Source organism: Artibeus jamaicensis, unplaced genomic scaffold (assembly GCF_021234435.1).
Source record: "Artibeus jamaicensis isolate MK-2021 breed Jamaican fruit bat unplaced genomic scaffold, CSHL_Jam_final contig_797, whole genome shotgun sequence".
In the NCBI taxonomy this organism is placed as follows: domain Eukaryota; kingdom Metazoa; phylum Chordata; class Mammalia; order Chiroptera; family Phyllostomidae; genus Artibeus; species Artibeus jamaicensis.
In genome coordinates this window covers 26270378-26285229 of record NW_026521977.1, presented here as the reverse complement: position 1 = coordinate 26285229, position 14852 = coordinate 26270378, and the positions used below count along the sequence as shown (strand labels likewise).

Below are 14852 nucleotides of genomic sequence, written 5' to 3'. Positions count from 1 at the left end.
CTTTGTAACCAGGAGGACCAGCTTGCTTATATCCTTTCAGAATGACCTTGTGTAGGACCGAGTTTGCTAATTTTTCAATGACACATATACCAAGAGAGGGGACAAAGCTGTAATATGCCATTCGCCACATTACAAGTTTTCATCTGATACGTGTGTTCATGCTAGACACATGTTCCGTTTTTAGACGTCTTCACACAAACCTCAGTAGAAAGATCTACATTCCCACAAGAGAATTCAAAGCTTAATTATGCATATATGTTTTGCACCATGAGATGAATGACACAAACATGCCAATCTAAAAATATTAGGATGTCACAAAGTAGTGAGTCCTCAACATTTTTTAAAATTAACTTTGCTTCTAATGGATTCAATAAAAAAGCTTTGATAATTTGTTTTGACACTGGTAAACTAGAGATAAATAGTGGAATCCAGCAGCACCTAAACCTCAGGTAGTAGACCCTTTAATGTTAGTAGACCGAGGAACTTACAGTCCTACTTTAGCTCCTTTTATTGTCATAAGATATTATCATAGTAAATCTTTTCTTTCACATTGAATCAGCACCGTTTGTACTGGTATCAGCATTGATGTTCCCTCCATGTCAAGTTCAGTTCTATTGTATTTTGGTGCCATAAATACCAACTGAGAAATCAGAATTCATCTCTTTAGGGCAGGACCACAGTTGAGGAAATGGAGACCAATAATATCGACTTTATCATCTATTTGCCTATTCCCAGTGTAAGTGGGACTGACACAATGACAAATGGGAGCGGCACACGTCATTACGTATGCAGCCTAATTCCCCCCGGGTCCCCTGTGCCATTTCACTGAAACAGGAATGAAAGACCAATAAATTAAAATCTGCTTTCTGTGTCATTAGGTGAGCTGATTCTACCTGAATAATCAATACTATCTTCTACTCTATGCTTTTTGGGCTCCAACCTTATCTAGCACATTTCAGACAATCAAGTCGATATAGAATTAAGTCTAAAAAAATGATGTTTTACTATGTTGAAGCTTTGCAGAACATTAGTTGCTCTTTTAGTACAATTTTTCTTTCATGTGCCTGGGAACATGGACTTTCATTTCATCATCTTCAACACTGAGTGTCAAACAGACGAGGACATTTGCTGAGTTGAAGCTGTGAGAGCCATACCTCGGAAGTTCTGAGACTGCTAAGGGATTTCCTACCCAGAATACAACTTTTCTAACAGGGATACAAGGAAAAGTCTTTTGTATACTTGTAAGCCAGTCCCTCCCCCTCTCCGCAGACTTTCCACCAGTGACCACCCCCACAATCATCAACCAGCCAACCAGCCAGCCAACCAACCAACCAGCCAGTGTGTGAAAGATGAAATACTGCCCGGCGATTGTGGTTTCAACAAAATGAGAGAGAGAAGGCAATGTTTTCATAAAGCTAAATTTATTCCATTTAAATGACTAGCCCTTATTCTGAGATTACATTCCTCCTACTGTTTGTATGCCAAAATGTCTTTTACATAACGATGGTAAATTTGGTTTTGTTTTTGTTTTATGTCCTTAGCTGACAAAATTTAAAGCTAGAAACACTTAAATATCCCAATTAAGAAAACGGTTTTCTAATTTACCGGTGCTTGAAACTCAGAAGCTTAGGGCCAGAGCCTAGAGAGAGACCCACCTTCTAGAAGGCACGTTTCGCAACACAGACTGTTGCCTGGCAATTTCCCCAAATGGGTGTGTGGCCGAAGACTTAATTTATATTAAGCCAGTGTGAAAACGGCCTGAAGTTCAAGCACCAAGGATTTTCAATCAACACCATGGTTATATCATCTCTCATTAAAACAAACTAATCCAACTTAAAAGTGTGATGCCACTTCTCTGATGTCATTGTCCTGGGAATAGCCTCTTGTCACACAGGCGAGCAGTGGGACCGCAGTGTGGAAACCAAAGCAGCAGGTCCACGCAGGCCCCTTTCCTGGGTCAGGGTTTCAGGGACACTCCAGGAGGCCACCAGGCTCAGTGTACATTTTGGCCCATTAACCTTTATAAATCACACCCTATAGTATTCAGTAACTGCATACATTTAAACGGAGAACCAATAAGTATTAGATAAAAGCATATTTTCATGGGCTTTGTGTGTAAGAAAACCTCCAAATTTCATGAATTATTTTTATTTCCTTAACTACTTTGGGAAAAAGAAAAGTTCCACATAGACATACAAACTGGGACAAGCCTTCAGACAAGCTTACAAAGAACTATGCAAATTGCTGTACGTCCTCCCATAAGTGAGTCCGTTCATCTCTAGTCCCCCAAATTGTTAAAAACAATAGTGAGTAGTTGGCCATGACTTTTAAAAGTACGTTTCAGAGAAAATAGCAGAATCACCACTGGCATTTTGGGCCAGATGCAACTGTTGGGATCATGCACCACTCTTATCATTCTCTGATTTAGTGTAATTGTGTTCCTTCCTATTAAATTGTTAATATTAATTCTATATCCCATTGATATGAGCACTCCCATTACACTACGGAATAACTGCTAGCAGCAACCAGAATATATGTATCAGGAACTCGTGCTTTCTTCCCGAATCTGACCACATTCAGCCTCATCGGGAACTATCGCAACGACAACCGAGGGTTTGGGAGCTGGGGGCGGGCACCCGCGGTGCTGCGCATGGGCAGGAGCGCACCGTCAGGGGCCCGACGCAGTGGCCGATGCCTAGTTCTTCTTGGCTTTCTTCAGGGCGCGAGCCCGAATGGACTTGTTAAAATTCATGGCTGTTTTAAGATATAACCAGGAAGGCAGGATTGAGATGATCGAGCCCTAGGAAAAGAAATGGGGAGATATGTAACTACAGCCTATGATTTGAGCTAAATTAAAATACACGATCTTTTTATGCAATAAAAAACTATAATATTTTTAATTTATAGGCAGATTTTAGAGTCCTCGGGTATTTAAAATAAAACACAGTTAAGTCTAGACAATATATATGTCAATATATCACGTACTATTTTGTGACTCAACGGGGGGGAAAACCCCACAAAACCCAAGGGCTGGTTTGGGACTTAGAACGCCACCTACCATAAGAGCATGGATCGGGTATCCGTTGGTTCGGGACTCCAAGCCCACAGTTTTCAGCGCAGACTTCACATACGTCTCTGAAGAGGGTATTTGCAAAGTTGCCTTTCGGATTTTAGCCATTTTTGTAGCCACAAAGAATGGCAGGACGCTCTGGAAAGGCAACACCCCCCGAGAGAAAACATGCCATTGATTAGGAAGGCCACGCACTTGGGATTCGCTGTCACTCTCACTTGCTGTGCGTGGCAGAAACGTTCTGAGGAACCGGAAAGTCTGAGTCTTGAGAGGGAGGGAGGGGGAGCGGCATCCCCGGCCGGCCGCGCAGAACATGTGTTGGTGGAAAACAAATGGCAATAAATCCGTTTATCAACCAAACAGAATTCGAGACTGAAGAAAGTTACAAAAATAAGCAGGCCACCTTTCTGAACATTTAAAAAGAAGGGATTACAGAAGTCTAGAGAGCAGAGCTTCGGGACAGGGTGGTCTTTCTAATCCGACCGAGCATTTGCAGATCCAACACAAGGAAGAGATTTTTGACACGTTTATCCTCCTACAGAAGTCACGCGACATTTTCCCATAATTTATAGTCAATGAAGCTTCTTTCAGCTTTGTTCCTTCTACAAGAAACATTTCACTCTCAGCCTCTGGCCTACCTCTACTTTTCTTCCTTAGTTTCTCAGTTCGTTTGTGTTTTATTTATTCGGGGAACACTAATTAATTTAACTTTTACTGGGGTAACACTGATCAATAACATCATCTAAATTTCAGGTGTGCGACTGATTCTGAGTTACAGAAACGTTGCTGTTAATAAGATAGGACCGCCTCCCTTTTCCGCTTTTTTTTCTTGGTGGAGGAGACAGCAGGACAATAGAGAAGCAGCTTGAACACCTGAAAGACACTTGCCAGGATCGGAGAGGGTGACAGCTCTGAAGGCTGCCTTTTAGAGGGACTCAGCCAGCGCTACTTGTTTATTGCTTATGCTGACAAGACTCTGGATTGTAGGGGACCAGTTTGCCTTGGCCTGGCCAGTGTGACTCAGCTCTGTATGGAAAACCTACAGAAGCAAAGTGGTGGGCAGGAGCCAGACCTTCAGACCGAGTTTTCCCCATGAGAATCAGGCCTAGAAAATGCATACAGATTGTTACAGCTTGCTCTTGCTAAAACTCCATCACCCTGGTCTAAAACAACAAATGTGTATTGTCTATCTTCAAGGTAATATCCAAAGCCTGTACGAGTTCTCCCAAGGACAGAACTAATGAGCTCATCGCCATTCCCCTTTGCATGTTATTTTTATTTCCTTGATTGTACCTAGAATGTAGACAATAATATTCTATGTGATAGATAATAAATCTTTCTATGATGTAAGACCCCAGGAAAACAATAAAAGCCTGTCTAGGCAAGGGTCGGGGCACTCCCCTCTTGAGGGAGTGGCCGAGGCACCATAGGCACTCTCCCCTTGAGACAGTAGTCGTGCCTGTCCCCCTTTTCCACACAGGGTTGTTGTCACCTGTGAATGATTCTCGTCATAAACCACAACAGGCGGACTCCGCTGGACAGGGTCTGCAACACTGGATGTGCATCAACAGAGAATACAAGGGAAGGCTGTGATGATGAGCCCTGGGCCATAACACAAGAGATTCCTCTAGTTTGAAACACCTCAAGCGGGGCTGTTCCCCAAAGAGTGAACGCACTGTGTTCATCTCATGTGGGTGAAAGGAAAGGGCGTCGGTTACGATGACGTCCCCATGAAAGAAGACCTGCTCTAACATGTGGTGGTCAAAATTAAAAACGCCATCACTAGAAGTAGAAATAAAATCGAGGTGTGTTCCACACCATGGCTTTCCTTCCTGTTGAGAAGGAGTGTTCCTGTGACTCTTCTCATGTTTTGTTTCTTTGGTGTGTGTTCTCCCACCCCCAAGGATGAGTAGAATTTATCTCTGGATGACAAGGATGATTGGACGTACAAAAATGAACACGACACATTAACAGAATAAAAGAAAAAGTAACATTTCCTGCTCCTCATTTGATGCAAAATAAAAGAAAGAGAAAAGAAAAACACCTCTGAAAATTTTACATCCAACCGTTGGTTTTGGAGAATTTGTTTATGGCAATTATCACTGTTCCCTTATCCCTCACTGGGCAAAAATAGTTTGTCAAATAGGTCTTTAATTTTAAAATCATGTTGCTGCAAGGATTTAATATAGGAGAGCACAAAGCAAGACGAGATCTCCGAATATCACACAGTATGAAATGCAGAGTTCAATGAGGCGCTCACCATGAGAGAGAGGTTTATTCATCAAGCCGAGGAGCAAACAAAGCAAAACAGAGTGTATACATGTACTCTGTCTCAAATAATGAAGAACACAAGCAAACCATGTCACGTTGTTATGCCTCAGGTTTCCTGGTTACAGAAAGAGCGAAGATTAAAAAGCTGTTGGCGCATATAGACTACAAGCCTGTAAAGTTTTGAGCTTCCCTTGCCCCGGCCAGTGTGGCTCAGCTGGTTGGGCATCTCCCTGTAAACTGAAAGGTTGCAGGTTCGATTCCTGGTCAGGGCGCATGCCTAGGTTGTGGGTTTGGGCCTGGGCTGAGGCTTGTACCTCAACCAACTGAGGTTTCTTTCTCACATCAATGTTTCTCTCCCTCTCTTTCTCCTTCCCTTCCCTTCCCTTCCCCTATCCTGAAAATCAATAAGCATGTCCTCAGGTAAGGATTAAAAAAACAGTTTTGAGCTTCTCAAGACGAAGATGGTCTCATAGCTCCCAATTATTTAATTACATTATAATACCCCTCTTTATATGTCCGTATCTGGCATAAATCGGACTATTTTGATCTTGAAGACACAAGTCGCACTGCCCGGCTGAACCACTTGATGGCGCCACAAGCTAACTGCTCACGCAGCTTAAACCGGCCAACTGTGCAGAGAACCTCGGGGCTGTGGAGGTGGAAATGAGATGCGCATCCAGGACTTCCAAGTCACATTTTCCCAACTAAGACATATAAATTCTACTCTGGAAAGGGTATTCATTTATTTCCACACTGGTTTAAAATCAAAGCAGTTAGCACAGCCGTGTGGAAGATGGAAAGGATTCAGAGATTAAATAACTTCTGAGCTGAGTCTGCAGTGAAGTGGAGGGGTTTGCCAGGTAAACAAATACGGGAGGCACGTTTTGGGAACTGGGAGGAGCAAGAGCAAAGGAAAGCCTGATGCTGTCAGGGCGCCGCAGGTAGCTCAGCAGGGTTCATGCATCAGATGTGTGTGAAGCAGTGGCAGGAGGAAGGCCAGGCAGGGCAACACCCCCACTAGAGTGAGAGCTCTGTGAAAACAGGGTCTTACCGCCACTGTGTTGCCAATGCTTCGAACAGTACCTCCAACACGGCGGAAGCACAAAGAGGAGCTACTGGATAAACTGGCAACAGAACACTCATGGACAGCGGTGAAGGCTGGCATTCGGGTCGCTGTCCACCGCTGCAGTCCAGAAAATTATTTATACCAGGAAGCTGACAGTGTAATATGAGTTTAACCCAAAATTTTTGATATTCCCAAGCTTAAGCAAGATCATCTACCTAAATGAAGGAAGAATTATAGGTCTAGCTCCCTGTCCAGAATTTAAAAAGGAACATTTCAAATTCTGTAAAAGTAAATACCTTATGTGTGAAAATGTCATCTAGGTACATCCTTAAACAGTTAAAAGCTCAATAAGCAAGAATGAATCCATCTTTCCTGCTTATTCAGGGAAACATTACACTGACCAGGTCAAGAAGATGCTTACACTGTTATAGGAAGTATTTCAGGAAGAGAACATTCTGGAAACTGCTTAAGGGCAACAGTCTGCCATCACAAGTACTGAAAACTCGAAACCACCTGAACTCGGCAGCTGCAGATGTGGGCAAGTGTCCTGGTCTTCGAATCTATAATCCCCAAGTGGCAACAATTAACTAAGCCACAAAGCAAAGCTGATGTTTTGTCCTTGCTCAGCCTATTTTTTTAAAAATTCCTGGAGACGACTCGGTATCTTTTCCCCTTCACCCACCGGACCAGCTTGTTTAGGTGTCTGGTCTGCACAAAACAATTCAGGGGCCTCGATGCACAGCTGAGGCTTCCCCAGCCGACGTCATGGAGCAGCGGAGGGATGGGTGCCCATGCTGCCGGGAGGGATTCGAGACTCCAACACTGAGCCTTGGAATCTTGAGATTTCACAGGGCAGAGCACCTCCCACTCAGCCACCGTGTACTAAACATGCCTCCTTGCGTTTCAAAATGGCCAGAACAACTCACAACCAAGCTTTGGGAAACATGGATCTGGAGGACACCAGGCTCATCTATTTGCCCAACATGGAATTCTAGACATGGAGTTTATCTGCCTTTTATGAGCATTAAATCACAAAAGGCATTAAATCACACATTCTCAAGGCAGAGGCTGCAGCCTTTATGAGGCAGTCGAGGAAAGCTTTTTGTCCTTAAATCGGTGTGTCCATTTTCCATGTCAGGATCTGTTCAATGAAAAGGAGCGGGAAGGAGCACTATACCCTTCAAAAATATCAATGTCCTGAAAGACAAAGGCTTGGGTATAACCCAGGTTAAACGGAATGGAAGAGGCAGGAAAACTACATAACACCTGGTCCTAGACTGACCTCTCTACAGGAGAATAAATGATGCCATAAAAAATACCGTGGGGATTACAAACTGGAATAAAGAGGGCAAAGCAGTTAAAAATATTATGCCAAATCTACCTCTAAAGTTGGTAACTGTATTGTGATTATATAAGAGAATCTCCTTATTCTTTAGCAATACCCACTAAAGTATTTAGAGGCAGAGAACCAGGATGGACGCAACTCACCAACATTGACAAAATAAATGAATCGAATGTTAACAGTGACTGACTCCGAGTAAAAGTTATTCGAGTGGTCTGTACTATTCTTATTCTTGCAATTTTTCTGTAGACTTGAAGTTATTTCCAAATAAAAAGGTTTTAAAAGAGAAGAAGGCACCTGAAAGTTGTACAGATTGAGTTTGAGAAGTGGAGTTTCAGGGTGCCGTCCTCACGTTAGCGGGTTCTTACATGCTCAGCATGGGTAACTAGTCGGCACAGGGCCCCCCACTGGCCGGTCAGACTGCTTCTGACTTCGTTCTTTCGAAGAGTGAAGTGTAATTTTGACTGTGCTGAATAATGAGAACAGATAGTTCTCACCAACAGAGCCCACTTTTGATCAAGTTTACCACAGGGCACTTCTTAATCTATTCAAAAGTCAGGCCCGAGTCACCTCCGTGGCCTTGATATCGGTTGGCGTCACTGCTGTTCACTTGCATTTCCAGAAAATGCTTGTATGATGGCAAATCTGAATTCAGAAAGAAAATTTCCAATGCTCTTATAAAATCATAGGAAAGAAGCTGAGGGAAAGATAGGAAGAGAAAAAGTAAAGGAAAAATATTCATAAGGAATTAAATTTAAAACTACCTAGAATTTGAAGACATACTGTCTCTCTCTCCCAAAAGAGCAATCTGACATACACCCAGGTAGACCTAAAAAAGGTCGCTTTCCTTCCAAAGGTTAGAAGAAACTGAAATTTGGCAACAAAGCATTAGCCTGGAAGCCCTCTAGATGGAGAGGTTGAAAATTCAAGCCCAGAGGCGTATGGGAGCAGAAGAAGCTCGAAGGGCCTTCAAAACGGACGCCCGCGCACTGCGAAGCACGGTCGAGCATCATCAGAGTCCTCGGTGACCAGGCAAAAGGCAGGTCTCTGCTGAGCCCCGAATTAGCAACACAGAGACAAGATAAAAAGCCCAGTTCTCAGGCCTACACTGAAGTAGGAGAGGGGATGGGCCAGAGAGTATCAGGCAGGGGTACTCGGTAAGAAATATGAAAGCAGAGGGTGCCGGGTGATGAGATAAGATTTCCCAGGGCAGGTGAAGGGTGGCCTGAGCCTGGAAAGATGGAGGGGCCACAGATCTAGGCATGAACAGGCAGGGCGGAGATGTGGGGGAGAGCTGGGGAGAGGGTGCGCCAGCAGAGAAGCCAGTCCCTGGCACAGCGGGGGACAGGGCGTGTAACAGACACCAGAGAGCCCACTCTGGCTGAACACGGGCCGGATGATGGAGTGGCAAGTGAGGCCGTGGCCTGCGAGGTCTTAGTCCAATCCTAAACATGTTGGGCAGCCCCTGGGAGACTACGGAGGGCAGCATTATCGGAGATGCACTTTAACGAGACCACCCGACAGTAGCAGGTGGGACGCAGTGGACGGGCAGGGGAGCTGGGAGAGACTCCGAGTCCAAAGCTGTGCAGACCTAAAACACCGCGGCAGAAACCCAGCCATCCTGAACCCCGAGCCTCGCGTGCACAGACCAGCTATTTCTGTCCCTCTGGTCGGAACCGACACGAGACTTCAGCATTCTGGTCTGTCCACACACAAAAGCGACAATGTTTATATTTTCACCAACTTCATTCTAAGTTTAAGCCTTGAATGAATTCATAGGAAGGAAGGCAATGATTACATAATTCATAACTCATCATCAGGGAAAAATAAAAATAACCAAAGTACAATATTTTGGAAAACAAATGCTAATGTGTTTTTGTAGTAGTTCCTAGTTGCATCGGATTAATAGGCAGCCAATCAGGAGAAAAGATCTTTGAGGGAAGCAAGGTGTGGGAAGGAGAGGGGAGAAGATAGCTTTGTACATTCACAGAATTTTAGAAATCACTCATCTGTGTCCCCAAAGCCTAATACCCCCTTTCATCATTGGGACAGTCATAGCTTCTGTTCGCACTGCCAAAGGACCCGCACCATTCCTGCCTGGCTTCAGCAGGTGTTGAAAAATTACTAAATTAATAGCTTGATTACAATGATTTCATCAGGATGAGAACACAGCACAGTATTGCGTGGCCTTGATGTCTTACCTCTCGTGAATGCCGGTGTCCACATTAGCAAAATACAACACGTTATACATAGCAGATTTGAGATACTACTACTGGAATGACTGGTGTCAAGGAAAGGAGAAAAGGCTAGTATGGTCATTTAGTATGAAATTCCTGATTTTCAAAAACCCTGTTTTTCCCAGTGTACCCTCTGTGGATGGGATGCTGCAAGTCAGAATAATACCAAGTGGCCATGATATCTTGGGGCCCATTGGGCAAGACTTCAGGTGGGGGGCTCCAGGACACAGGCTGTGTGCTGACCCCGGAAGATGAGAAGACGCTGAGCCCACTCCCCCTCCAACGGCCGGCCCTCTCGCTGTGGGTGATTTAGCACCAGCTCCTACTCATCAAGTGAAAAGGTTTACAAGCTACATTTAGATTAACACTCAGGCCCCTCTTGAATGTCTGAAGGTACAAGGGGAGAAATGGAACCAAGCAGCGGAGCCCCTTCTGGTTCCACAACCGCCTGAGCACAGGAGGTCCAATAAGAGCCCAATGCCGTCCTAAGAGCCCGGAGCAAGTGGCACTGTCGTTCAGAACAACGGCTTGGGTGCCAAATGGACTCAGACTGGAGGGCTGGTGGCTTAACCTCCCTAAATCGCAATTTCCATAAATTCAAGGAAGATGATGGTCTTAGATTATAATGAAATGCTGAGTGTTGTGCCTGAAAAGTATCCCCTTAGATATTGTTATTATTATGATGGTTGATCATTGGGGGCTTCAGGGTACAAAAAGCACAACCACAGGCCCACAGTAATAAAGCCATAGTGAACACTGGGTGTATGAAGCGCTGGGGGCGGGTCACAGGCAGGAACAGATAAAAGACACGAATGTCAAGTGCTCCCAAAAGTTCGATAAAACTGTGCCTGAGCAAAGAAACGCCACAAGCTATTACTTCTGAACAAGAGCTGATTTGAGATAGACACTCTGAAAACTCCTCAATCTGTGTCCTCTTATATTTTGTACTATACGTTCACAGCATTATATCTGTTAGCTACATGATGAAATCAAAGCTCTCTATAAAAATTAAGTCAAACTGGCACCAAAGGCCTAAATGTACAAGCTAAAACTATAAAACTCTTAAAAGAAAACATAGGTATAAAGCTTCCCAACACTCGTGGTGGCAATACTTCTTGGATATGACACCAAAAACACAAGCAACAAAGGAAAAAAAATCAGACCACATCCAAATTAAAACTGTTGTGGATCAAACGACACTAGGCATAGAGTGGAAAGGCAACCCACAACGCAGGCGGAAATATTTGCAAACTACCCAATAAAGGGTTAATATCCAGGATATATAAAGGATTCCTACAATTTGACAATAAAAAGCAAACAACCCAATATAGAAATGGGCAAAGGAGTTGAATAAACATTTCTCCAAAGAAGATACACAAATGGTCAACAGGCACTTGAAAAGGTGCTCAACATCACTCATAAGCAGGGATATGCACGCCAAATCCACAGAGATACTGCCTCATACCCATTAGTGTGGCTATTACTTACAAATTAAAACAACAACAGGAAGTAAGCAACGCTGAGGATGTGGACAAGCCCCGGAACACTTGAGCATTGCTAGTGGGAATGTGCAATAGGGCAGCTACCGTGGAAAACAGTAGGAACCTCTTTCCCCCGAAAGTCAAATTACCATATGAGTCAGTAATTCTGCTTCTAGGCACATATATGAAAGAATGGAAAGCAGGGTTTTGAAAAGATAGGTGTGCACTCATGTTCACAGCAGCCAAGAGCTGGAAGCAACCCGAATGTCCGCCTATAGATGAATGGCTAAGACAGTGTGGCGCGTCCACGCGGTGGAATCGGATTCAGCCTTGAAAAGGAAGGGAATTCTGACACTCGAGACAACACAGACGGATCTTGAAGCCATTATGCTAAGTGAAAAAAGGACAAATCCTGTATGATCCCACTCACGTGAAGCACCTGGAGTTGCCAAGTTCAGAGGGACCGGAAGTAGAATGCTGGCAGTCGGGGCTGGGGAGGCGGAAATGGGGAGTCACTGTTTAATGCGGACAGTCTCCGTTTTGGAAGACGAAAAAAATTCTGGAGTTGGATGGTGGTGATGGCTGAATAACAATGTGAATGTACTTAATGCCACGGAACTGAGTACTTAAAAATATTTAGGCGGTGTTTTCTGTTACGTACATATTGTATATGTTACCACGGTCTTCCAACTACTAAAATCACCCCCATGTCTGCACCATCCTGCTGTCTGCTGTTGGCCTTGCTCCAGCAAAAGTCGGTGTTGTTTGGCTCTCCACCCTCGCTCGCGGTTATCACAGGACTTTGGAGCAGTCTCGGCCCCCCTGACATACCTGACAGCTAACGGATAGTAACAGTCCCCTTCTCTCAGAGCACTCGCAATAATTATGCTTCAACTGTGTACACTACACTCAGTTCTACTCTAGGTATCCTGACTGAAAAATTCCAAGGAATAGTTTTTTTTAAAATCTAGACTTAAAGTGCATAAAGAAAAAAGAAACCATAATCGCGTGCTAACGTCACAGTCACTTACTTAGGAATGTCATTTTCTTTTGTTACCAAGATGGCAACAGTTGCTGTGGCAACCACTCAAAAACAGGAATACTTTACTGAAACAAACTCTACTCACCTGCACAAAGATGCCCTTGCTCCTGTATTCCTCGTGGAGGCACCGAGAGAAGAAATCTACAAAAGCCTGGGAGGGGGCGGGAGTGAGAACAAAACACACACACACAATCACATCAATCGGCCTGATTTGCAGCCATGGAAACAAAAAGTAACAAACCAACCATTTAACACCGTAGCTTCTAATCATTCTTTTTATTTCAAGTGCAGAAGAGACCTTCAAAAAAAAAACCAAAAAACAAACCACCTGAAGCCCTCAAGTCACTTTTATCTGCCACCAAATTAGGTATTCTCTTACCAAACATAGTGTCCTGATCAAATTTTGATTGGACTGGAAAAGGCTCTTCTTTCCTTTTTCCAGAAAATTACTCTCCAAGAAGAAGTGTTTCATTATACAACAAAGGGTGCTTTTCTCCTCCCTACTTGCCATTCAAACAAAAACACAATATAAATTCTGTTCGACTCTGTTCTGTGAAGATTCTGTTATCAATAAAGAGAAGAAAAGAGCAAGCATCCTCTTGGCCCCAAGGATCCAACAAGTAGTGGAGATGAACCTGACAGCCCACCTTCTCCTGATAGCGTGACTTTAAATCTGTTTGTGAAATATAATGTACCATTTTCAACTGTGGATGTAGCCTCAGGCTGGAGGTGAAAAGTATCAATAATGACTCTACTATTAGGGTCCCAATAATTAGTCTTGTGTCCGTGGAGCAGAACAGGCGAGCAGTTGGTGCTCACCGATCACTTCGGGAACCCTGGCGCTCACTGGAAACATGCCCACTGTATATAGCAGAGTGTGGAAAAGCAGGTAGATTACAGGGCTGGGGGGCGGGGCCAAGCTTTGCCAAAAGACAGCAGTCGCTGTTGATGTTTTTCCAGGGGACAAAAAGCTGAGTGAAAAAGACGGCAGGCATTTTGCTCTTTTAGTTCCCTGACCTATTGCATGTTCTCATTATGTATTATATTTTGCTCATTTCCCCCTAAAAGCTTATTTAATTTCAGCATCTCAGCGGTCATTTCCATTTCAGAGATGAATCCTATGCCTCAACAATGTATATGCAGATGATGCTATTGACCTGCAAGCAGTAGGAAATATATTCTAAATTATTTTTCTAGTAGTAATGTGAGAGGTGAACGGTGATATATAAAATTACATCTTACAGAGTTCTGGAAAATTCTCGTCTCACTCTGGAAGTGACAACAACTATCTGTGAATTCTGAATAATGTGGCAAAATACTCACACTCTCACCCAGTCTATCTTGTGCCTACTATGTGCATTTAAGTGCTGACTGGCTGCAGTCCTTCTCAGCTCTGTATACTTGAACCAATGCTGTATGAAGGTGACTTATTAATGAATTAAATCCCTGATCTTAGATTCATTAACATGATGCTCTGATCAGCTAAGCCAGCTTTCCCTGGAAAGTTCAAATATCAATTTTAACACCTGTAAATGGAGGAAAAACCTGTCTGTGGATCTGCGACCTTGGCATCCCATTTACCAAGTTTCTACCAATCAGCCCTCACTGGCTCTTCCTGGCTCCCATGAAGCTGGTGCAGGGTATTTTCCTTTTCTTCTCATTCCACTTAAAAACTGCTAAGAATAGAACTTGAAGACAGTTCTATGCTCATTTCTGAGATTTGAAATTAATATGTATTCTGACAGAATTTACTAAAAACTTGGTCACCTTGGTTGCAGAGTAGATGGTCAGTAGTGGAACCGGCAACATGCCGCTCGTGGAGGAGATGTTCAGAATCACGCCTTTAGACCTAGGGAGGAAAGGGCACCATAAAGGGCATGAAATCACATACACAACTGTTCATAAATTACAGATGAAGATACGGATCTGGAACAGAATGACCAGCTGCTTTTCTAACACACATCTCTCCTTGCCTTTCATCAGCATGTGATGTGCTTGGTCAGTGAATGAGGCATAACTCAATCAACTAAAAATAGCTCTTGCTTGCAGTTAGCTCATTTCTCAGTCTTAGTAATCTAGGGCACAGCCGGATCAGGCCTGCAGTCTCCTCGAGTTGATCTCCACCCTGTGCGGGCTTCTCTGCCCACAGCACGGAGAATGCTCACTTTGAGAAACATTCTTCCCCTCCTTGGGAGCTTTTGTTTTGGCATCTCGTCCCATACTACCTTGCTGCAGTATCTGACCATTTTGTGTGCATGTGCATTTTCTCCTGCAACACAACCACGGGCTTCTGGACAAGGTGGCCTTTGTCCCCTCACTTCTCACAACACTGAGCACAGTCCT

The 14852-nt window shown here is 43.9% G+C and overlaps 1 protein-coding gene across 1 annotated transcript in view; it reads right to left on the bottom strand.

Annotated features, from left to right (window-relative positions):
- Positions 1–1402: 1402 nt before the first annotated feature.
- The window catches only part of HSD17B12 (hydroxysteroid 17-beta dehydrogenase 12), a 143710-nt gene continuing 130260 nt past the window's right edge, over positions 1403–14852 (bottom strand). The window contains exons 8-11 of the mRNA XM_037166093.2: positions 14277–14358; positions 12595–12660; positions 3059–3208; positions 1403–2800 (exon numbers count right to left, since the gene is read on the bottom strand). Of these exons, the coding sequence (XP_037021988.2) occupies positions 2696–2800; positions 3059–3208; positions 12595–12660; positions 14277–14358 (403 nt within the window). The 3' untranslated portion in view covers positions 1403–2695. The remainder of the gene's footprint in view (positions 2801–3058; positions 3209–12594; positions 12661–14276; positions 14359–14852) is intronic.